This window comes from Schistocerca piceifrons, chromosome 7 (assembly GCF_021461385.2).
Source record: "Schistocerca piceifrons isolate TAMUIC-IGC-003096 chromosome 7, iqSchPice1.1, whole genome shotgun sequence".
Classification (NCBI taxonomy): domain Eukaryota; kingdom Metazoa; phylum Arthropoda; class Insecta; order Orthoptera; family Acrididae; genus Schistocerca; species Schistocerca piceifrons.
The window spans coordinates 514,026,999-514,052,464 of NC_060144.1; the positions used below are offsets into that span (position 1 = coordinate 514,026,999).

At 44.5% G+C, this 25,466-nt stretch overlaps 1 protein-coding gene across 1 annotated transcript in view; it reads right to left on the reverse strand.

Moving 5' to 3' along the window:
- Positions 1-10,338: 10,338 nt before the first annotated feature.
- The window catches only part of LOC124709058, a 187,673-nt gene continuing 172,545 nt past the window's right edge, over positions 10,339-25,466 (reverse strand). The window contains exon 4 of the mRNA XM_047240706.1: positions 10,339-10,672. Within this exon, the coding sequence (XP_047096662.1) occupies positions 10,339-10,672 (334 nt within the window). The remainder of the gene's footprint in view (positions 10,673-25,466) is intronic.

Sequence of the window (25,466 nt, forward strand, 5' to 3'; positions counted from 1 at the left end):
AGCACCGTAGCCTTTCATTCTCTCTGTGATGTATATTATAATTTTGTTACCTCTTTAAATTAAGTATGATAGAGGGATGAAATTTATTGTGGTGTTCAGATTCGAAAGATGATGATGACGACGACGACATTGATGAGGCAGATATTGAAATATTGCACACAGTTTTTTGGATGATGTGTGGACGCACTGACGACGAGCTGGTACAGTAGATGAGCCAGATGTTGAAATATCTGACCTCCTGATACTACTGGGCGAAGAAAATGATGGTAGGTGGAGGGAAGTATGGTCAGTGGAAAATTATGGTGAGTGGAGAAAGTGACTGTCAACCGCATCTACATCTACGTCTAGATCTACAACTCAACGCAGAATTAGGGTCACTGAATAACTATGACCAACGCTGAGTGATGGTCTACGCCAAACACTCAATTGCATATTTTAATCTGCCTGGAAAAGTTACCTGTGGCAGTAAAGGATTACACGTATCGCTAAAGACATTACTTATTATATTACAAAAAACGTTCAGAACACAGTCTGAAGTTCCAGTAAGGCCGTAATATATCATTCAATACTACCTCTGTTAGTTTGACCTGCAGTAAATACAATGTCGTAAAAGGAAAGATCGTGCTCTAGCAGCTAGCTGCACTGTAAGAAATGTTACAGTATAATACAGAGATGTTCTTCGGTAATAAGACAATTTAACTGTGGTGGCACGATTTTGATTAGTTTTGTTAATACGAGAAGACGCTGCACTTAGCATATCTCGTGACTGAAACCACAGAAGAACGAGTAACAAATCTAAATGGCAGTCAGTCAGTGATCACTCAATGATCTTAATGTTAACAAGTATCGAATCTAAAGATTACAATTAACCACGAGCTATAATGGTGACCTACACCTGTGGTCCCTCTGCACGTGCCAAATACCATCTTTTAATATATACATGGGTAAAAAATGTTACAAAGGTGAGTGTGACGTGTGTAATACATTCCCTGACAAAAAGAGCGAAGCGCCCAGAACGGATGGAGGAAACGAAATGAAAATTTATGGGTTGATAGGATATGTGATATTATTTCAGTGATTACAAATTTGAGTCAGATTTCACAAAGAACTCGGCAGAGTGAGGCCCCTCCACAACTTGATCTACGCCTGTAAATGTAAATGGACCATAGGCATGTTCAGACTGGCTGACTGCTGCCTAAAAGACGTTTACGAGGAGCGTTCTGATCGTGTGACATGTGACGGGCATATTGCAAATCCCTCTATCCGTTATTGCAAGTAGAAGAATGCTAATGATGCCAGTACTTCGTTATTAAAGGAACTCCTCATTTCGCCAAATACCACTCACTGATTAGGACTGATGCCTGTTCCACCTGGCTAACAGCTGTCTACAAAGCAATATGTGCAGCGATCTATGGTCGTGGGACATGTTATCAGCATATCACCTATCCTTCTAGCCGTACTGGCAGTACAAAACCGTGATGATACTTTTGTTCTTTATTCTAGCGGCCCTTATTTGGCAAAATATCACTCGGGAATAGGGCCTTAGACATGTTTCACTTGGCCAACTACTGCCTACAAGGCATTATGAGGAGAGACCTCAAACCTTTTAGCTGTTTCTGGATGTTGATGAATCCTGGTGATGCCTCTGCTTATTTAATCAAGCAGCCCTGATGAATTCTACATCTATATCCATACTCCGCAAGCCACCTGACGGTGTGTTGCGAAGGGTACTTTCAGTACCTCTATCGGTTCTCTCTTCTGTTCCAGTCTCGTATTGTTCGTGGAAAGAAAGATTGTCGGTATACCTGTGTGGGCTCTAATCTCTCTGATTTTATCCTCACGGTCTCTTCGCGAGATATACCTAGGAGGGAGAAATATACTGCTTGACTCCTCGGTGAAGGTATCTTCTCGAAACTTCAACAAAAGCCCGTACCGAGCTACTGAGCGACATTCCTGCAAAGTCTTCCACTGGAGTTTATCTACCATCTCCGTAACGCTTTCGCGATTACTAAATTATCCTGTAACGAAGCGCGCTGCTTTCCGTTGGATCTTCTCTATCTCTTCTATCAACCTTATCTGGTACGGATCCCACACCGGTGAGCAATATTCAAGCAGTGGGCGAACAAGTGTACTGTAACCTACTTACTTTGTTTTCGGATTGCATTTCCTTAGGATTCTTCGAATGAATCTAAGTCTGGCATCTGCTTTACTGACGATCAACTTCATATGATCATTCCATTTTAAATCACTCCTAATGCGTACTCCCAGATAATTTATGGATTGAACTGCTTCCAGTTGCTGATCTACTATATTGTAACTAAATGATAAAGGATCTTTCTTTCTATGTATTCGCAGCACATTACATTTGTCTACATTGAGATTCAATTTGCCATTCCCTGCACCATGCGTCAATTCGTTGCAGACCTCCTGCATTTCAGTACAATCTTCGATTGTTACAACCTCTGGCCGGTCGGTGTGGCCGTGCGGTTCTAGGCGCTTCAGTCTGGAACCGCGTGACCGCTACGGTCGCAGGTTCGAATCCTGCCTCGGGCATGGATGTGTGTGATGTCCTTAGGTTAGTTAGGTTTAATTAGTTCTAAGTTCTAGGCGACTGATGACCTCAGAAGTCGCATAGTGCTCAGAGCCATTTTTGTTACAACCTCTCGATATGCCACAGCATCATCCGCAAAAAGCCTCAGTGAACTTCCGATGTTATCCACAAGGTAATTTATGTATATTGTGAATAGCAACGGTCCTACGACACTCCCCTGCGGCACACCTGAAATCACTCTTACTTCGGAAGGCTTCTGTCCATTGAGAATGACATGCTGCATTCTGTTATCTAGGAACTCTTCAATCCAATCACGCAATTGGTCTGATAGCTCATATGCTCTTACTTTGTTCATTAAACGACTGTGGGGAACTGTATCGAATGCCTTGCGGAAGTCAAGAAACACGGCATCTACTGGGAACCCGTGTCTATGGCCCTCTGAGTCTCATGGACGAATAGCGCGAGCTGGGTTTCACACTATCGTCTTTTTCGAAACCCATACTGGTTCCTACAGAGTAGATTTCTAGTCTCCAGAAAGGTTATTATACTCGAACATAATACGTGTTCCAAAATTCTACAACTGATCGACGTTAGAGATATAGGTCTATAGTTCTGCACATCTGTTCGACGTCCCTTCTTGAAAACGGGGATGACCTGTGCCCTTTTCCAATCCTTTGGAACGCTACGCTCTTCTAGAGACCTACGGTACACCGCTGCAAGAAGGGGGCAAGTTCCTTCGCGTACTCTGTGTAAAATCGAACTGGTATCCCATCAGGTCCAGCGGCCTTTCCTCTTTTGAGCGATTTTAATGGTTTCTCTATCCCTGTCTAGGCCTGAAGCCTGATCTGACTGACCAACTGTTGCTTATAAGGTATTAGGAGGAATAGTCTATGATCATGGGACATACGATCGGCATATCACCTATGTATCCAGCCCCTATTAGGAGTAAAAGAATCGTGATGATGCCACTGCATTTTATTCAGGCAGCACCTCATCTGGCCAAACATTTGTCATATTAGGCCTTAAATCTGTTCCACCTGGACAACTGCTGCATACAAGGCGTTACGAGGGACTTGTGGTATCACCAGACTTTCTAGCCATTAGTAGCAATATAAGAATCGTGGTGACGTGGCTGCTTCTTTATTCGAGCAGCGCCTTATTTGGTCTTGCGAGGTTGACTGGATCTGCGTATTTCAGAAACGTGTAAGAATGAACCGGGAATCGAACACGGATCCTCCCGCACTGAAGATAGCAACTATCCATTCTGGTGCGAAGGTGCCCTGCGCCTTATTCCGATAAAGCACTTGTGTTAAATTTTTGGCCTTTCCTTTGTCCGCGACACCAATTAGGGTGTGTACTTCGGCGGCCCAGGCAGCACGTGGTGAAATGGAGTGTTTACCTGCTGCGGTAGCGGTAGGAAGGGGTGTGTGCCACTGCGGGCGAGGGCAGGCGGGGTGCAGGGTGGCGGCTTTATGGAGCGCGGAACGAGCTGCCGGCCGGCCCGCCCTGTAAATACCGCCGGCTCATTAAAGCCGAGTCAACGCCGGGTTAGCCGCGAGTAACGGACGGCCTGCGCGCCGCTGTTTACGAGCGACGGGTCAGCAGATAAGGTCCTGCCCCCTCTCCCCACCCACTGAACACTGCACTCCACTTTCTCCCAGCTGGCTTTATCTCCTTGCACAACGTTCTCTTTCATGTTCCGAACCTCAATTAGTAAAAACGGGGTCACTATGTCCCTTTCAAATTCTGAAGTTGGCACGGGTTAAATATAGAGAGCGAAAGGCTATTTACGATTTGTACAGAAGCCAGTGGCAGTTATAAGAGTCGAGAGGCATGAAAAGGACGCAGTGGTTGGGTAGGGAGTGAGTCAGGGTTGTAGCCTATCCCCTACGTCATTAAATCTGTATATTGAGCAAGCAGTAAAGGAAACAAAAGAAAAATTCGGAGTTGGAATTAAAATCCATGGAGAAGAAATACGATGACATTGTAATTCTGTCAGAGACAGCAAAGGACCTGGAAGAGCAACTGAACGGAATGGACAGTGTCTTGAAAGGAGGATATAAGATGAACATCAACAAAAGCAAAACAAGGATAATTGAATGTAGTCGAATTAAGTCGGGTGATGCTGCGCGAATTAGATTAGGAAATGAGACACTGAAAGTAGTAAATGAGTTTTGCTATTTGGGGAGCAAAACAACTGATGAAAGTCGAAGTAGAGAAAATATAAAATATAGACTGGCAATGGCAAGGAAGCGTTTCTGAAGAAGAGAAGTTTGTTAACATCAAGTATAGATTTAAGTGTCAGGAAGTCGTTTCTGAAAGTATTTGTATGGAGTGTGGCCATGTATGGAAGTGAAACGTGGACGATAAATAGTTCAGACAAGAAGAGAATAGAAGCTTTCGAAATGTGGTGCTACAGAAGAATGCTGAAGATTAGATGGGTAGATCACATAACTAAAGAGGTGGTACTCAATAGAATTGGAGAGAAGAGAAATTTGTGGCACAACTTGACTAGAAGAAGGGATCGGTTGGTAGGGCTTATTCTGAGGCATCAAGGGATCACCAGTTTAGTTTTGGAAGGGCAGCGTGGAGGGCAAAGTCGTAGAGGGAGACTAAGAGATAACTACACTAAACAGATTCAGAAAGATGTTGGTTGCAAAATGGTTCAAATGGCTCTGAGCACTATGGGACTTAACATCTGTGGTCATCAGTCCCCTAGATCTTAGAACTACTTAAACCTAACTAACCTAAGGACATCACACACATCCATGCCCGAGGCAGGATTCGAACCTGCGACCGTAGCAGTCGCACGGTTCCGGACTGCGCGCCTAGAACCGCTAGACCACCGCGGCCGGCTGTTGGTTGCAGTAGGTACTGGGAGATAATGAGGCTTGCACAGGATAGAGTAGCATGGAGAGCTGCATCAAACCAGTCTCAGGACTGAAGACCACAACAACAACATGTTGCCCGTATATCTGTCTGTCTGACTGACTGTTGAGATCCTTTCCTCTCAGGAAGCGGTTGAGGTATCAAGTTGAAATTTAAGTCACATAGCCTGCCGGAGTGGCCGAGCGGTTAAAGGCGCTACAGTCTGGAACCGCACGACCGCTACGGTCGCAGGTTCGAATCCTGCCTCGGGCATGGATGTGTGTGATGTCCTTAGGTTAGTTAGGTTTAAGTAGTTCTAAGTTCTAGGGGACTTATGACCACAGCAGTTGAGTCCCATAGTGCTCAGAGCCATTTGAACCATTTTTTAAAGTCACATAGTAAGGTCTATGGTGTATTGGCGGTGCGAAAAATACAAGTTTGTAAATCAATGAAACCAAAAAATGTGGCCGTCTGTAAAGATCCCTTTTTCTAAGGAACAAGTAAACGTATCAATTTGAAAGTTATGTCAAATAGCAGTGTCTAAGGTTCGTTGCTGGTTTAAATAATTCAAGATTCTAAGACAATGCAGTCGAAAGATACGGCCCTAAATGTTACAGATTTTGATATCTCAGACTCATTACAGATGAACTGTCTATATACATGTCCGGCCTGGTGGTCTAGCAGTAAGGCGCGTACCGGGAAAACTGACAGGTCGCGAGATCCAATCTTCGTCGGGCCATGGATTTTTCAGGCTTCTTTTCACCCAGCCTTTGCCTCTCAGCTATGTGAGGAGTCGTCAGAAACAACACGTGCGTCGAATTATGTAGGGCCGCTTTAAACCACTGGATAACTGGGGTAGGTTAGGGACACGCAAGACCCCGAAGTCGTCCAAAAGAAATACTTGCACGAAGCCATTGAGCCACATGAAATTATTACTGTTATTATCTACTTCCGGAAGGCGTTGGATGCAGTTCGGCACTGTCACCTGATAAAGAGCCTACGGAACATTAGACCAGCTGTGTGGCTGGATTGAAGAGTTTTTAGCAAACAGAACACAGCATGTTGTTCTCAATGGAGAGACGTCTACAGACGTTAAAGTAAGTTCCATGCGCCTTTTCGCGGATGATGCTGTAGTATACAGAGAAGTTGCAGCATTAGAAAATTGCAGCGAAACGCAGGAAGATCTGCAGCGGATAGGCACTTGGTGCAGGGAGTGGCAATTGACCCTTAACACAGACAAATGTAATGTATTGCGAATACACAGTAAGAAGGATACATTATTGTTTGATTATATGATAGCGGAACAAACATTGGTAGCAGTTACTTCTGTAAAATATCTGGGAGTATGCGTATGGAACGATTTGAAGTGGAATGATCATATAAAATTAATTGTTGGTAAGGCTGGTGCCAGGTTGAGATTGACTGGGAGAGTCCTTAGAAAATGTAGTCCATCAACAAAGGAGGTGGCTTACAAAACACTCGTTCGACCTATACTTGAGTATTGGTCATCAGTGTGGGATCCGTACCAGGTCGGGTTGACAGAGGAGATAGAGACGACCCAAAGAAGAGCGGGGCGTTTCGTCACAGGGTTATTTGGTAAGCGTGATAGCGTTACGGAGATGTTTAGCAACCTCAAGTGGCAGACTCTGCAAGAGAGGCGCTCTGCATCGCCGTGTAGCGTGCTGTCCAGGTTTCGAGAGGGTGCGTTTCTGGATGAGGTATCGAATATATTGTTTCCCCTTACTTATACCTCCCGAGGAGATTAAGAATGTAAAATTAGAGAGATTCGAGCGCGCACGGAGGCTTTCCGGCAGTCGTTCTTCCCGCGAACCATACGCGACTGATACAGGAAAGAGAGGTAATGACAGTGGCACGTAAAGTGCCCTCCGCCACACACCGTTGGGTGGCTTGCGGAGTATAAATGTAGATGTAGATTATCTATACAAAGTTATCCACACGTAAGCTTCGCTTAGAGCACACACACGTCACTTTCCATTTAGTCATACAGTAAGCATGGCGGCAAAGTATTCCTTTGAAGAACAACGAGATATGGTTTTTGTTTATGGACTAGCCGACAGTAATGCGCATGAAGCTCGACGGTTGTATGAGGAACGGTACCCAGCAAGACGCCGCCCACACCCGCAAACGTTTACAGCATTCACCTGCGACTTGGCGAAACAGGCTCGTTAACGGGATCTCCTGGTGATGCTGGAATACCTCGACAACGACGGGATGCTGCATTTGAAGAGACTGTTCTCTAGCGCCTCGAGGAAGAATCTACCACAAGTACTCGAGCGGTTGGCCACGGCATGGGTGTCACTCATCGGTTTGTCTAGGAGGTTTTGAGGGATGACGGACAGCATCCATTTAGTTTCCATCCTATCCAAGAGCTAAATCCTGTGGCGGACTATAAACACAGGCTAGGGTTTTGGCGGTGGTTTCTGCGGACGTGTTGCACGAGATTCCGGCTTTCCCGACGGTTGCACCTTCCGAGTTTAAAGCAATGACAGCAGAACTTTCGCGCACAATGGATGAAAAGATTGACGCGAAATTCGAACAACAGAACACTCAAATTAACGAACGTCTTAGTCTTCACATACAAAACAGTGATACGCGTTTCCGCAAATTTATTCAGGACCAAAATAAAGTCAAACGTCAAGTCATGGAAACAATCACTGCTCAGAGACAAGAAGACAAACGTAAAATTAGTACTTGACAACAGTACTGGGGAATATCTGTACGAGGTATTACAGTCTGGGAAACGAGTCCTTAGCACTGACAGCTCGGTAGCGTCGTTTCGTTGCCAAGCGACCGCAGGAAGGCAGCCGGTGACGGGTTGCGCTTCAGCAGGAAGTGCGACCCACGTTACTGCCCTGCAGAACTGACGCGTGGCAGTCGGGAAACGTACCAGCGAGTGTCTTACGCGTACTTTTCATCGTTTGTCTAACTAGCAGTCTAGTTTATTGTTTATTTCGTCTTGATGCTTTTAGTGTTCATTTGCTTCGGTGTCATTTCAAATAACGACCATTGTGCTACACATCCAGGGCCTCGCATTCGTGTGTCCGCTAACGGCCTACCTTGTGAAGGAAAAGGAAAAAGGCAAGCCTTTCTTTGCTGATGGCAAGTTCTTAAGTAGACTACAACTGCTTTGAAATTAAGCAATAACATTGATGTGAAGATACGGAAAGAACAGCACCTTATAGAGCGTGATGAGAATGACACGTTGAGGCTGCAGACACCAGGAAAAAAGCGGCCGAGGAAGAGATTTGGATGATTTACTGAAAGACGCTATTCATCGCCATATACGAGGGTTGCTTAGAAAGTTATGCACCGCATTTTTTTCCATTAATTCTTTATTAGATATAATGAGAATTACACACACACGAAAGAATCGTGTTTTACGTACACACTCTGTTTTTCCAGGTAATCTCCATCCCGTTCTATGGCCTTCCTTCAGCGCGAAACAAGGGCGTGTATGCCCTGTATGTTCCAATCCTTGTCCTGGTGCCGGAGCCTATGCTTCACTATGTAAGTCACCCCATCGTTCTCAAAATGACTACATCCTTACATTTGTCCTCTAGCCATCCCTGCTTAGTCATTTTGCAATTCCTGTCGATCACATTTTAGAGACGTTTGTATTTCATTTTGCCTGCTTCATTTACTGCATTTTTACATTTTCTGCTTTCATCAATTGATTCAATATATTTTCTGTTACTCAAGGATTTCTACTAGCCCTCGTCTTTTTACCTACTTGATCCTCTGCTGCCTGGACTATTTCATCCCTCAAAGCTACCCATTCTTCTTCTACTGTATTTCTTTCCCCCGTTCCTGTAATCGTTCCCTAATGCTCTCCTTGAAACTCTCTACAACCTATGGTTCTGTCAGTTTATCCAGGTCCCATCTCCTTAAATTCCCTACTTTTTTGCAGTTTGTTCAGTTTTAATCTACAGTTTTTAATCAATAGATTGTGATCAGAGTCCTCATCTGCCCCTGGAAATGTCTTACCTGGTTCCTAAATCTCTGTCTTACCATTATATGATCTATCTGAAACCTTTCAGTGTCTCCAGGCCTCTTCCATGTATACAACCTTCTTTCATGATTCTTGAACCAAGTGTTAGCTACGATTAAGTTATGCTCTGTGGAGAATGCTACCAGGTGGCTTCCTCTGTCATTCCTTACCCCCATTCCATGTTCACCTACTTCTTTTCCTTCTCTACTGTTTTCTACTATCGAATTCCAGTCACTCATGACTATTAAATTTTGGTCCCCCTTCACTGTCTGAATCATTTCTTTTATCTCATCACACATTTCATCGATGTCTTCGTCATCTGCGGAGCTAGTTGGCATATAAACTTGTACTACCGTGGTAGGCGTGGGCTTCGTGTGCAGTTCATAGTAGCTTACCCGCACTCCTGTTTTTTTTTATCCATTATTAAACCAACTCCGTCATTAGCCCTATTTGATTTTGTATTTATAACCCTGTATTCACCTGACCAGAAGCCTTGTTTCTCCTGCCACCGAACTTCGGTAATTTGGTAGTAAAGTCTCCAAAGTTTGGATTTTCTACTCTTTGACCCCCCCCCCCCCCCGCCACCATCTACATGGCAGGTGCCTGTGGCGGCACTGACTAATGAGGCATCTCTGTGTAGAGTGGCACTGGGTGTCGAAAACACTTGCCTCACGTGCGTCTGGGCTTCTCGTCTGCTCAGTGCATTACACTGGAAGTACCATCCAGCACACATTGCTAGAAATTTGCGTAGTGCAGGTGTACATGTGGAGTTTACTGACAGACAAGTGAGAGAGTAAGGACAGACTAGACAACGCTTGAGCACTGTCACGAAGCTGAATAAAGGGGTGCCGGAGTTCTGAGCTGTTGCCACAGCTGCTCAACTCGGCACCTCCCGCCCCCACCCTCACCCTCACTTCACTAACACCTTCTGTCGCAGAGAGGACGACCTAGGGGGCGTCCAAGACGCCGCGGCGTGCCGCTGAGGCCTTATTGATCCCCCATCTGGCGCCATCCTGACACCCCTGGCCACTTCGCTGTCACGCCGCTCGGCGCTCCGCCAGCAGAAGACTAGGTGAGGCGACGTGAGGTGAGCTGTGGAGAGCGGCCTCGTGCGCCGTCTGCACACATCGGTCGGCTGCTGCTGCTTTGCCTGAAGCGCGAGGCGCGACGGCTTCAAAGCAAGCCCGGGAAAACTGCCCCCAAGCAGCGGCTGGTGGAACCGCCCATCTTGTGCGTAACAGAAACTGCAGGGGGTCCGCAAACGCGTTACTGATTTCAAAACCTCGAAATTTAAGATGGAGAGACGAGTGCAACAAATACAGAAGTTTCGAAGTAGCAGGTGGTCAAACCGATTGTGTTCCGAGTGCTGTAGCGCAGGCTGTATACATTGTAGGGTGCTGCAACATCGTAGATATTAAACTTCCTGGTAGATTAAAACTGTGTGCCGGACCGAGACTCGAACTCGGGACCTTTGCGAAAGGCAAAGGTCCCGAGTTCGAGTCTCGGTCCGGCACACAGTTTTAATCTGCCAGGAAGTTTCATATCAGCGCACACTCCGCTGCAGAGTGAAAGTATCATTCTGGAAGCATCCCCCAGGCTGTGGCTAAGCAATGTCTCCGCAATATCCTTTCTTTCAAGAGTGCTAGTTCTGAAAGGTTCGCAGGAGAGCTTCTGTAAAGTTTGGAAGGTAGGAGACGAGGTACTGGCAGAAGTAAAGCTATGAGGACGGGGCGTGAGTCGTGCTTGGGTAGCTCAGTTGGTAGAGCGCTTGCCTGCGAAAGGCAAAGGTTCCCGAGTTCTAGTCTCGGTCCGGCACACAGTTTTAATCTGCCAGGAAGTTTCATATCAGCGCACACTCCGCTGCAGAGTGAAAATATCATTCTGGAAGCATCCCCCAGGCTGTGGCTAAGCAATGTCTCCGCAATATCCTTTGTTTCAGGAGTGCTAGTTCTGCAAGGCTCGCAGGAGAGCTTCTGTAAAGTTTCGAAGGTAGGAGACGAGGTACTGGCAGAAGTAAAGCTGTGAGGACGGGGCGTGAGTCGTGCTTGGGTATCTCAGTTGGTAGAGCGCTTGCCTCCGAAAGGCAAAGTTCCCGAGTTCTAGTCTCGGTGCGGCACACAGTTTTAATCTGCCAGGAAGTTTGATATCAGAGCACAATCCGCTGCAGAGTGAAAATATCATTCTGGATGGTATATATTGTTGCATGCTAACTTTGTACAATGCACCAAACGGTTAAAAGTTTCTAATTCCCAAGCCGGAGATACCTCACTTGCATTGTGGCGTTGTCAACACGAGGCGCGCGCGATGAATAACATTTCACCACCGAGAGTGGGTTAGGGGAAAACACAGCATCGGCGCTTCTGGCGAGGCAGACATTGGACCTCAGCAGAAATGCAGTAGGTACAGCAATTAGACACGATTGCGTAAGCTTCGTTATGTGACAAAAGAAACGCTACTGCTAATGCAAAAACACGTGTCAAGAGCTTTTACGAACCAGTCCTGTACTACATCAAAGCCCTTAAGCAAGCACAGCAGCGCGAGAATTGCTGATACCTTCGTAATAGTGAGACCTATGTGGTGTTGACAAGTGAGGTTGGGTAAACATCAGTCACTACTTTGCACCATAAATACTCCAGCATTTTAGCTGGTAAGGCAGTCGGTCAGGTATATCGATGACACACATAACGTTCTCATTCAAGCCCCTGATTACTGCAAATTGATGACTGGCACAAATGTGTCGTAGATATCGTGCACACTACTGGGGAACGCAACCGCTACTGCAAGAGATGCTACCTGGTTGTAATTCAACACCACAGTCCGCTGTAGTTGTGGATGGGTCCAGTTAAGGTTGTTGCCTATAATCCTGGGTCAGGACACCAGCGTCCCCTATACTTAGGCGGATGAGCCAGGAAATACTTGACTTGCAGGCCAGCATCGTCGTACTACGCGGCTACACGACAACCGTCATCTGGTTTCGACGAATGAAGAAAAATGGTGAGTGGGAGGGACAGAGCAGCTTGCAAATCAATGTGCGGAAGTCCAGCACACGCGTCGCATTCACTCACAGCCGCTGCATTGTGGTACGGCCATCGCCGGAGGCACTGCGAACAGCAACCGTCACAGCAACAGCCAGCTACGAACGGCACATGAGACGCCAGCAACCTTCAGTGGACTGAAGGCCGTTTATAATGCGATTCCTCGATGGGAACCATCGGCCCGATCACAACAACGAGTCAAGACACTGGTTGTAACTTATGGAAATAAATAAAAAATTCTGAATCTTCTTTCACTGCGCCTACAGATGACAACAGTTCACCACTATTCTTTCAAGGAAAACTCCTGACACAGAACCTTCTCTACTTCCGTCCTCTCAGTTGTCGCCTCTTGTGGTATGATCACTCCTCGTGGAGTATACTGCAAAATAATAGTTCCATTTTCTGCCACCAGGTGAAAATATGGCGCTGTTAGCAATCAGAATGTGGTGTGGATGCAGAAAAAGGGGTAGAACGATGAAACATGTGATAACTGTAGTTCGGCACGTTTATTAGGACAAGGTCACAAGCTACAAATGTGTTCAGAATGGTTCCTCGACACAACAATATGCTGCATTCATAACACGGCATGGTCGGCAGTAGCTAGCAGCATATCCAGTGTAATCAGAGCGATATGTCATTGCATTCTATTCTTCATATCAGGAAGAGTTCGGATACATCCCTGATATTTTACACATCCGCAAAACCTGAAGTCATATGTATTTAGATAGGAAGATGCGGAAGGCCACAGATCTTGAAACTGCCTAGAGATGATGAGGTAGTTACCAAAGGTTTCTCAGACCAAATCTCGCCTCTTGCCAGCGACAAGTGGTGTTGCTCCGTCTTGAACGAAATAGTGGTGTAGATACAGTTGCGTTCTTGGAAAGCTGGAATCACGTGTTGCACAAGGAGGGCGTTATAACGAGCAGATGTCACTATACGCCTAACAGGAAGATGAGCTGCCGTCTCTTCAGAGTGAAACCACGCCCCTTAATCGTTCTCCCACGCCTGCGTTTGCGAGTAGAAAAGGAAACGGAATGGCTGGCAGTGGTATGAGATCTACTCCACTACGCATAGTGTGAATGCTTTTACAGTGTGTATGTATTTTTTAAAAGTGTGAACTTGTACTGACACATCGTACGGCAAAGTCAGAGCACTCGAAGAACTGATAATCCGTCGAGTATCACAAGCAAAGTGAAATCGTTCATTCATAATCCCAGAAAGGTACACTTACTCAACCACACCGAGAAAAACAGTAGATATCGGGTTATTTTCGGGAACACGCGAGCGAAACAGAAAAAAAACTGCTCAGAATCATTTTTTATAATAAAATAATATCTGTCTGCAAACTGTCTAAAATGTGTATTATATACGTTTGATATATGTAAAGATTGTAAATATATTCTCATTACAACAGTGGCCTACTTTCGAGATGGTTACTTGGCCTGTAGTCGTTGGTCACGTGACAGAAGTTTTAAATAGGCGGGCAGTGCATGTTTCGTGACATTTTGATGTTGGTGCTTGTTCTGTAAGGTTATTTGGCAAGATCTGAGTGGCTGGTGAGCTGCATGAACTTAAGTATTTGTCTTGAGATAGAATTACTTTTGTATGTTGCTGTTCGGGTGTTAGGAAATTTTTCTGTGTAACAGTTAGGGACTTGGGAAATGCATTCATTTTCAGAAAAAGTATAACACCTTGAACGGCTAGAGACAGGCCGTTTATATTCACAGGACATGTATGGTAGTATGTTCTGAAGAAGTAATTACCATTTGAACCGTGTCGGCCCGTGGGTTCAAGGTCAATATCGATACCGCGTTGCAACTCCACCTATTTATAAAATGTGCCTGCACCTATCGTTGTGGCTATAAACCGAAGATAATGGATCAGTGTGAATAGAACAGACGTGCAGGATGACTCACAGACGTATGCAGGAACCGTACCGTCAAATCAGTCAATCTGAAAGAAGGCGCATTATTGGCATGAGAGAAAGTGATGCATCCATGCGGGAAGTTGCTGCTCGTTTGGGACGAAGTGTGTCGGCAGTGCAGTGGGTGTGTGGAGAATGGTTCATGGAAGGCTGTACGCGTTGCAGGATAGATCTTCGTCCTCCTCCGCTCTGGCACAACAGTCGAGCACGGTAACACATCGTACACTATCGAGGGTGACAGTCCGTCACCGTTTATTACCGCATGGGTTACGTGCACGTCGTCGTCTTTACCTTTGACATTGTGCAGAAATATGATATACGGCAATGGTGTATGGAACTGCGTTACTGGAGACAAGAATGGTAATGGATAGTGTTCTCGAACGAATCCAGGCCCTGTTTGTTCGAAAATGATGGCCTCATTTTGGTTCGCCACAGACAGGAGGGAGCGGCATCATAGTGACTGCAGTCGTGCCAGCTCAAAGCCTTATGGAGTGCTACTGGGAACAACCACAAAGCAAAGTTTGTGCGTGTCCAGGGCACTGTGACCAGTGTCACTTGAATAAACCGATTGTGAGGTTTAATCTTGTTATTATCCTGGGAGATCATTCCCTTCTTATTTTCTTTATTTACTAATCCGTTCATTTACTTCTTTGTTTATAAAATTTTCACTGACTACCAGCTAAATAGGCCATACGAATAATCGATGCTTCCATAAAAGGTTAAGGGAACAGTGTGTAACCGAACCTCTAATTTGCAGACGAGCCATATACAATTTTTGGCCATGTACTCTCTGTCTAGTCGCTTGGTAGCAATACATCTTGACTGACGATTGATTTCAAAACATTTGTCAGTTACCAAAGTACCACAGTGAGGTTACTGTATGATAAATGTTCAAACGTGTGAATTTTTAAGGGACGAAACTGCTGAGGTCATCGGTCCCTGGACTTACTACGTAAAATAACTCAAACTAAGAACTACACACACGCTCATTGCCGAGGGAGGACTCGAATCTCCGGCGGGAGGGACCGCGCAATTCGTGACATGGCGCCTCAAACAGTATGACAGGAGGAAAGGATGGTCAAGAGTGCGATGTAGAAAGTCATTTGGAACTCATTGTCACAGAAGAATTAGGATATGCAAAGGTATTCTAGATATTAATGGAGCTTAATAAACATGTTGGGCTGCACAGGATACAAGATGGAGAAGGTAATGACGATTGGAAATGAGGAGAAGTGTGTGTCGTTTAAGAAAATGGAGGGAGTGTATAATATTTACAGGGCTATGAGTTTTGTTTTCGTTGGGTATCGGTATCGTGTTTTTTTTTTTTTCGTGACGCAGCGACAGTTAATCCATTTTGTCGTTTTCGTGGCGTCTGGTTCAGTTTGATCATTTTAAATTCTGTTTGAAGAATGTACTTGCAAATAACGCCTGTGCGTATGGTTATGTTGCGCCCAAATTAGCCATATAAATTTTTATCACATCGTCAGATTGTAATGTTAGAACAAGTCATTTAATTTTTATTGATGTATGTCTCAATAGATGTAATAATCATACAAAAAATCAGAATTGTAAATGAATTATTTAAAAGTTGAAGTTTTACACAACTTTAGATTTATATCTTGGAAATGTATAACTTTAATTGTTACGTCGTCTTTGGCGCTTATATGTATGTTAGCACAGTTCAGATCTGGTGATAGTCGGGGTAGAAGTGTAGGAGAAAAATTCTGTGTTTAAAAGTATCATTTTGTAATCGAAAGAAAATTAACAATACATTCGTTGAAAACTTCAAAAGCAACTGAAGAATTAAGGTGTAAGAAAACCTAAAACCACCAGTTCCCCTTTTGCATTCAAAAAGTGTGAAGAACCCACGATTATAAAGGAAATTGCAAATGATCTGCCTACAATGAACTTTCGTTGTGTCCAACGAAATAAACGATAAGTAAACACGCGTTGTGCTTAGTGTTATCAAATATTTCTTAATTATTGGAGTAAGATGCTATCAGATTCGAATTTAAAATGTTAGTAGAGAATAATTTAAAGGAGTTTCACCGTTACACGATCCTCTGCCCCACTTTTCGCATGAAACTCGTTTTCACTCTCGCAGCAGAATACAAGCTTCAGTTTACATGCTCTGTCTATGCGCGTTGCGCGCTCCCATGCATATACATACGCTCGAGTTTCATATTTAGGTTCTTTTAGCGTATGTTGTAGATGCATTTCGTTCTTAAAGTATAACAAGGTTCTAAATGTTATTATTTTGGGAAAGTCACAGCCTGGGTGTCCACCACCTTTATCCATGTCCAGCTCTATGAACCTCTCACAAGAGAGCGAACATGCTCTTCGACTGCAGGGATTTATCTCTCCTTTTGTCATCCAGTCTGGGCGATTGGCACCGACAACGCGAAACTCGCTAAAAGTTGCATGAGGTGGCAGTAAACCATATCCAGCGCCGAACACCTGTCACAGAGAGCCGAGAATAGAATTATGGCTTTCATGTTTAATGGCGTCGCATGCATGTTTAGTGTAGGACTTCTTCTAGCAGATTACTTTAGTCCGTTCGGGAGTAGGAAGAAGGTAAGGGCGTACTGTCCCTTACTAAAGCATTGCGGTGTTCGAACCAACCTTCGAGCCAAGGACAGGTTTGCTTATCTTTTGTACAAGTAGATCTAGAAATGCTAACTATTACACTTCCAGAAGAAGACTGTGTGGCAGTTGGTACTGTACATTACAGGAGAGTTAAAGATAGAATTATGGTTAAAATAATTGTAAAATATGTATGCGGGTGAAAATAAACCTTGAATTTCACGCAGGTTGTAAACTTGCACTCTAGTTATAATCCTTAATATCAACCTATGCAGATGTGGTGTCATTCCATACCCAAAACTGTTCAATGCTCCAAACTATGCAAACTGTTGATTTGTCTCAAGCAATTTCGATGAAGGTACATTTACAACAGGATAAGCTGTCATTACCAGACAGGATACCACGAGCAAAAGTAGCTAGTTTGAGTTGTCTGGAAGAAGAGACCAAACAGAGAGGTCATCGGTCTCATCGGATTATGGAGGGACGGGGAAGGAAGACGGCCGTGCTCTTTCAAAGGAACCATCCCGGCATTTGCCTGGAGCGATTTAGGTAAATCATGGAAAACCTAAACCAGGATGACCGAACGCGGGATTGAACCGTCGTCTTCCCGAATGCGAGTCCAGTGTGCTAACCACTGCGCAGCCTCGCTCGATCTAGCTATCGTTAGTCTTTGCGCCAGCAGAGCGGAGCAAAGAAGTCCCTATGACAATTATTAGCTTCTGTAATAGTTTAGACCCACTACAAAATGGATATGTAGATAAGTAAAATGTATATAAACAAGTTGCATTCTAGTACCTTACATATAGATACTGTAATCCTACTGGAGGAACGACTACAACAACTCATGATGTTTTTACTGTACAATTTTTCGGAGCCTCGAAAGAACTGCCCGGTGTATAGGTGTGTTTCTAAAGATTTATGAGATGTAATGATGATGAGCAGCATGCTGCACAGGTTAACCCTTCCGCTGCTTTGGACATGTATGCGCACTATGTGATCAAAAGTATCCGGACAGCCCCAAAAACACACGTTTTACATATTAGGTCTCTTGTGCTGCCATCTACTGTCAGGTACTCCATATCAGCGACCACAGCTATCACTAGACATCGTGAGAGAACAGATGGGCCGGCCAGAGTGGCCGAGAGGTTCTAGGCGCTACAGTCTGGAACCGCGCGACCACTACGGTCGCAGGTTCGAATCCTGCCTCGGGCATGGATGTATGTGATGTCCTTAGGTTAGTTAGTTTTGTGGTGTCACCGCCAGACACCACACTTGCTAGGTGGTAGCCTTTAAATCGGCCGCGGTCCGTTAGTATACGTCGGACCCGCGTGTCGCCACTATCAGTGATTGCAGACCGAGCGCCGCCACACGGCAGGTCTAGAGAGACGTCCTAGCACTCGCCCCAGTTGTACAGCCGACTTTGCTAGAGATGGTTCACTGACAAATTACGCTCTCATTTGCCGAGACGATAGTTAGCATAGCCTTCAGCTACGTCATTTGCTACGACCTAGCAAGGCGCCATTTCCAGTAACTATTGATGCTGTAAAACATGTACCGTCAAGAGCGATGTTCACCAATTATGGATTAAAGTTAAGTATTCCAGAAGCTACGTACCTTTTTTACTAGACTCAACTCCTATAACTGTTCCAGACCTCACGCCAGCCTGCGTGAGCTTAAACGCGTGCCTTTCGGCTTCCTCTCATAATGGCTTGGCTGTCGTGCCAAGTCACAACAAGTTTTAGGTAGTTCTAGGGGACTGAGACCTCAGAAGTTAAGTCCCATAGTGCTCAGAGCCATTTCTGAAGAACAGATGGGGTGCTCCGCGGAACTCACGGACTTCGACCGTGGTCGGCTGATTGCGTGTTGCTTGTGTCATACGTCTGTGCGGAAGATTTTCACACTCCTAAACATCCCTAGGTCCACTGTTTGCGGTTGGATAGAGAAGTGGAAACGTGAAGGGACACGTACAGCACAAAAGCGTACAGGCCGACCTCGACTGTTGACTGACAGAGACCGCCGACATTTGAAGAGGGTCGTGAAGAATGTGCTGGCATTCGCCAACAAACCTTCCAGCAACTGATTGGACGTATGCCTGCGAGAGTGGAAGCTGTCATCAAGGTAAGGGTGGGCCAACACCATATTGAATTCGAGCATTACCGGTGGAGGGCGCCACGAACTTGTAAGTAATTTTCAGTCAGGTGTCCGGATACACATAGTGTACATTCTGCTACGCCGTTTCACAGGTGTTGCTTGTGTTTTCCTACAGTTCTGTGGATTTCCGTATGCGTCCTGAGCCGCCAACCCCTCACTGCTGTGGATGAGGTATTTCCATATCTCGGTGAATAAAAAGTTTCGAGTATTCTTCACACAACGTAGGTGTCTCATTACATGCTATCATTGGACAAAAAAAACCTCTTTTCGTTGTGCTGAATCGTTTACAACATGTATTATGATTACACCCACTTTTCGCCAATTAAGTTATAAATGCAACTTTTACATAATGTTGTAAACGACGCAAATGTTAATATGTTAACAACAAATTTACAGTTAAAAATAAAAATAGAACCCACTGACGATAGCACAAAAGTGCTGAAACATGTATGGGTGAAACAAAAAGAAAAAAGGTGTCTTGCATAAGGCGGAACTTCCCATCCCATTTTCTTAGCAAGCACGGAGACAACAAGAAGAACTGCACCACAACATGATTATGTGACGATTGTTATGACCATATGTCGAGTGAAGGTATCACACTGTAAGATGTACAAAAGTCAAATTTTTCACTAACAGTTTGAAAAGTCGGATGAAAAGTATTTCCGCCCGGTGGGGTAGCCGTACGGTCTGGAGCGCCTTGTCACGGTTCGCGCGGCTCCCCTGTTGGAGGTTCGAGACCTCCCTCGGGCATGGGTGTGTGTGTGTTGTCGTAAGTTTAAGTTAGTTTAATTAGTGTGTAAGCCTAGGGACCGATGACCTCAGAAGTTTGGTCCCATATAATCTTACCACAAAAAAGTATTTGACATCGGCTGGAATTCCGCCTCTCAGCAAACGCACCAGTATCTGGTGAGGAGTACAGCCTCAACTAGAAATGCAGAGACCTCATCTGTAGCAGCGAAATGGTTTGACACAGAACACAGTCGGCAGGATGATAATTCAGATCTACGTCTGGATATGATTTAGATTTTCTGTCGATTCACTTAAGGTAAATACCGAGATGGCCCCTTTCGAAATGGGGTAGTCCATTTTCGTCCACATTTGAGCTAACACTTGATCTTGTCGTCCAAATGATGTCAGTCCACATCCTGTCTTTCGGAACTGGACCTACAATGGGGCTTCCGCAATGGCATAATCAGTGCCTGCTGTAATTCAGTAGACAATGTTTTCATCTATGTACTGCTTCAGAGCAGCGGAATGGCTTTGTCACCGTAGTGTAGTGCGAACGGTGGAGTGCCGAGCTGCTGGGTCCCAGCGACGGAGTGGTGGCAGAGAGAAATATTTAGTTATACTTCAGTTGCACGTCTCATGATTGTACACGCGTTTGTGCCCTCTGATGCTGACGTCGGGCCGTCAGCAACCCACAGAAGCCCGTGTCCCGTCAGTTGGCCATGGCCCTTACATCGGCGGCGTTCTCTTTACTGTGGTACGACGGTGTTCCGCTGTTGAATCGAGAGCCCAGGCGATTCAGGCCTGGCTCGTGGGCAGTGCGGTGACGAGGGAGAACTAATGCGCGAGGGACACGACCTGCTGCCCCCTGGCAAGACCTGGCAGAGGCAGGTGCTGTGGTACCAAGTCCCACAGTGGGGAGTTTGTGCGAGAGCCTCGACCCAGTCTCGAAACTATGGCTGTAACTGGTAGCACTCAGATTTCTAGCACAGCCTTGGCATCATGAAATGCCGCTAAACTACGAATGAATCTGCCTCAAAATTTGCCGTTACTTATATGGCTCCAGGGCGCACTTGTTCCACTGGTACCTGGGCCGTAGTCACGTAGCTCATAACTTGGTTCTGGCCCAGGTACAGGTGAAGTGACACAGTCCTGGCCACTCTGACTATTACATCTCGATCTACATCTAGAAAGTCACTCCGCAAGCCATCGTAAGGTGCGTGGCGGAGGGAACACTGTACCACTAGTAGTCATTTCCTTACCTGTTCGACTCGAAAATAGACCGAGGGAAAAACGACTATCTTTATGCCTCCGTATGAGCCCTAATTTCTCGTATCTTCTCTTCGTGTCCTTACGCGCAATGTATGTTGGCAGCGGTAGAATCGTTTGGCAGTCAGCTTTCAAATGCCAGATCTCTACATTTTCTCAATAGCGTTTCTCGAAAAGAACGTCGCCAGGAATTCCCATTTGAGTTCCCAAAGCGTCTTCGAACCTACCGGTAACAAATCTAGCACCCCGCCTCTGAACCAAATCGCGAGCACCAGCGTTCTATATCCTGTCTTCTTTACAGGTCACCCACTCTTTCCTAAAATTCTTCCCATAAACCGAAGTTGACCATTTGCCATCCCTACCACAGTTTTCACATTCTCGTTCACCTCATATTGCTTTGCAACGTTACGCCCAGATATTTAAACGACTTGACAGTGTCTAGCAGGATACAGGTAATACTGTATCCGAACATTACAGGTTTGATTTCCTACTAATCCGCATAAACTTACACTTTTCCACATTTAGAGCGTTGCCAGTCATCATAACAACTGGAAATTTTGTCTATGTCGCTTTCTGTCTTCCTTCAGCCACTCAACTTCGACACCACGTCATCATCAGCAAACTGCCGCACATCGCTGCCCAATCTGTCCGCCAAATCATTTACGTGTATACAGAAAACAGCGGTCCAGTGACACTTCCCTGGGGCTGTCTTGACGATACCCTTGTCTCGCCATCGAGGACAACATTTTGGGTTCTATTACCCAAGAAATCTTCGAGCCACCGTGTGAAATGCTTTCCGGAAAAAGAAATATAGAATCTTCATCCATATTTCGCATTATGTCATGTGAGATCTAGGTGCAGATTTCGCCCAGCACGGCTAGCTCTTCTCATGAACCTTTTGCGTACGTGTTGCTGTAACCTGTATATCGCCTCACTGCAGTTAATGACCAGCGCAGCTAACACAGCGCTCCATGGTGAATTTGTTACAAATTTCCACTAGCTCCACTTAAAACTAGGTGCTCTTACAAACAATAATTGATTTTGGAAGGAAGGGAGATTAATGTTTAACATTCTGTCGATAGTGCTGTCATTAGAGCTGGAGCACAAGTTTTGATTAGGAAAGGATGGGGAAGGAAATCAACACTGCTCTTTTCAATGAAATCATCCCGGCGTTTGTCTGGAGCGATTTATGGAAATTACGAAAAACATAAATCTGGATTGTCGGACAGCGATTTGAACCATCATCCTCTCGAATGGGAGTCCAGTGTGCTAATCGATGTGCCACCTCTCTAGGTAACTGATTTTGGACAGACCACATTCTTCCTGGACTTGGCTGCAGAGTTATTTACTTCCTTCCTTAGAGACAAGTCAGTATATTGTTGAGAGTACATCTCTGTTTTGTATGGATCCAAACTGGCAGTCAGCAGTTTGAAGACTTATGTAAAGGCCTGACACCTCATAGATCGACAAATCAATAGACAAATCGAAACCAGCTGTATTTCGACTGCCATCTTGTCCACTGCACTACAGAACTGTTTGTGATCGTGTTTCCAAGTTACTGCTATGTTAGTGACAATTTGTGAACAGTGACCAGGAGAGGCACAGTAATGGAGGCACCCCAGCGCATCACTACGAGATTGCCTCGCCAAAAGAAAAAAGTGGGTGACCGTTACAAAACATTTTCGTGCAAACATCAGTCCAGCTTCCAAAGTTTCTCTTCTTCCGCAGGATGACCCCAGCATTTACGAAAAGACTATGTAACATCAGTATGGCCTTATTTTAAAGTTGTTTTTGTAATGCCATTTAGCCTGAAGATGTGGTTTACCTCGAAACATGTCGCTAAATAAATAAGTAATACAATAGTTGACAAAGTTTGTGACTGGTAGCGGTAATTTAAAAAACAAAAACCTTTACACATTTCTTGAGACAGTTACGGTCGAAAAATAGTCAAAATGGCTTCAAAAGTTTGAAGACTGGTTTCGTGTAGCACGCGTGACTAGCCTATCTTGTGGAAATGTTTTCATTACTTCATAAATACTCCCACCAACATCCATACAAACCTGCTTAACGTACTAATACTCCCTCGATGTTTCAGGATGTGTCCTATCAATCCCTTCGTTTAGCAACGTTGTGCCATAAATTTCTTTTCACTCCAATTCGATTAAATATCTGTTCATTACTTTCTCAATCAGGCCATCCAATCTTCTTCTGTGGCACTACATTTGGAAACCTTCTACTCTCTTCTGTCTCAACTGCTTCTCGTCAACGTTTCACTTTCACATAAGCCTATAGTCCAAACAAATACTTTTAGAAATTTCTTCGTAACACCATATACTGACATATTTATTTTATTAAGAAAAACTTTTGTCGATGTCACCAGTCTACATCTATCCTCCCTATTTCTGCCATTGTCAGTTATTTTCCTGCTCAAGTTTCAAAATTCCTTTACTGCTTTTAATATCTTATTTCTTAACCTAATTTCATCTGCTTCACTTGACTTAATTCGACTGCACGGCAAAATCTGTTTCAGTTTTGTTGTTGTTCACTTGCAATTACTTTCTGATGCACTATTATTGCCGTTCAACTTGCCGTTGCAGCTCCTATTCCGTTTCTCTCAGTACTAAAGAACTCATCGACATACCTTAAAGTCTTCATTCATTCATGCTGAGATTTAATTACTTTTCCAAATTTCTCATTGGTTTCCTTTGATATCAGGGGTGGATAACAATCTAGTTTTTCTGGAAATGTAATCATTTGTTTATCTGTACATGTACACCACATCTACCGATGTCCATTCCATTCGGATTTCCTTGGGGTGTATTATGTAGACGACACGATCTTTCTATGTGCATTCTTGACTACGCAAGCTGCGAGTTTAGTGCTGCAACCTTTTGCAACTTGCTTGCTTGGACATCTCGACAAGAGACATAAGTAGTGTATATGTGTGGTGTGGTGTGTGTGTGTGTGTGTGTGTGTGTGTGTGTGTGTGTGTGTGTGTGTGTGTGTGTGAGAGAGAGAGAGAGAGAGAGAGAGAGACCAGCGTTTTAGAACAAGTGCCGAGAACTGAATGCCACCAGCTACTCAGCTACTGGGCTACATACACAGTACCTACTTTAAAAAAATTTAAGCGAAGAATGTATTTTGAAATAAATTTATGATTTAAACTTTTAAATTACGAGTAATAACACAGGTATGGGTGCTACACATTGTGGATCATGCTGTGGTTTATTAATACATTCCCGAGAGCGCACTTTCTTACATGAGTTAAGCTATATGTTCCTCCCACCTATGTATATCTCGCGGAAAGATCACGAAGGTAACTACAGAGAGATTCGGGTTCACACCCAGTCTTACGAACAGCCGTTCTTCCTGCGTACTATTCGCGACCGGAACAGGGAAGGGCACCAATGAAAGTTCGTTTGTTTTGTTTTAGGGCACAAGAACAACTACCATCATACGCGCACAAATGACAGTGGTACACTAACGAAACGTTTGCCGCACACCATTAGGTGGATTGCGGAGTATAGATGTAGATCAGGCATGGCTTATGGTTTCCATACTCTGGTAAGCTGACACACTTATCTCTCAGTACTAACCTAGACCTTGGACTACGCTACAAACCAATCACTAACCACAAGCAAAATTTCAGTGAGGGTGAGAGGGCAATGTCACACTCAAATCAAAAGTTTACATATTGTATCTTCTTTCCGTTTAGTAATCAGCTACTAAATAACACCAAAACCTAACTCCAGTTATAAGATCTATACCTATTTATCGTCAGACATCACATTTATCGACAATTTATCACAACAAATCGTACTAAAGATATATTGTGGAGAGATATTTAATGCTGGGCACGTTAGCTTCACTGAATGCTTAATGTTTTTCATGTTTTCAATTCTAACCTTGAGATCTTTAATGTTTAGTTCTCAATCTAAAGCGTTGATAAATTTGCCCGACGTAACTGTAACGTTTCTGTAACGTCACAGTTTTTGTACTCTTGATTGAGATTTCTTACGAGTAAATAAATACCGAATTCCGATTGAATCAGGCACTAACGTAGAAACAATCTCGTAATTTCTTGATTCATATTCCCTGGTGTGCGCAAACCACAGAAGGAACTAACTCCTGAGAGAGAACCCTTATCTATATGTAGTACCTAATATTAAGGAACATACTTCTATTAAATTAATAAAAAAGTCGCAGAATATTTTAGAAAACTCTGATGTGAATAACAGAAATGGAGAAAGTAGGATGCGAACCAACGAAGTCTGACATCGTAAGACTGTGTCAACCTTCACCACACTGCCGGAGACTTGCACGCATACTTGTCTAACGTTATGTAATCCC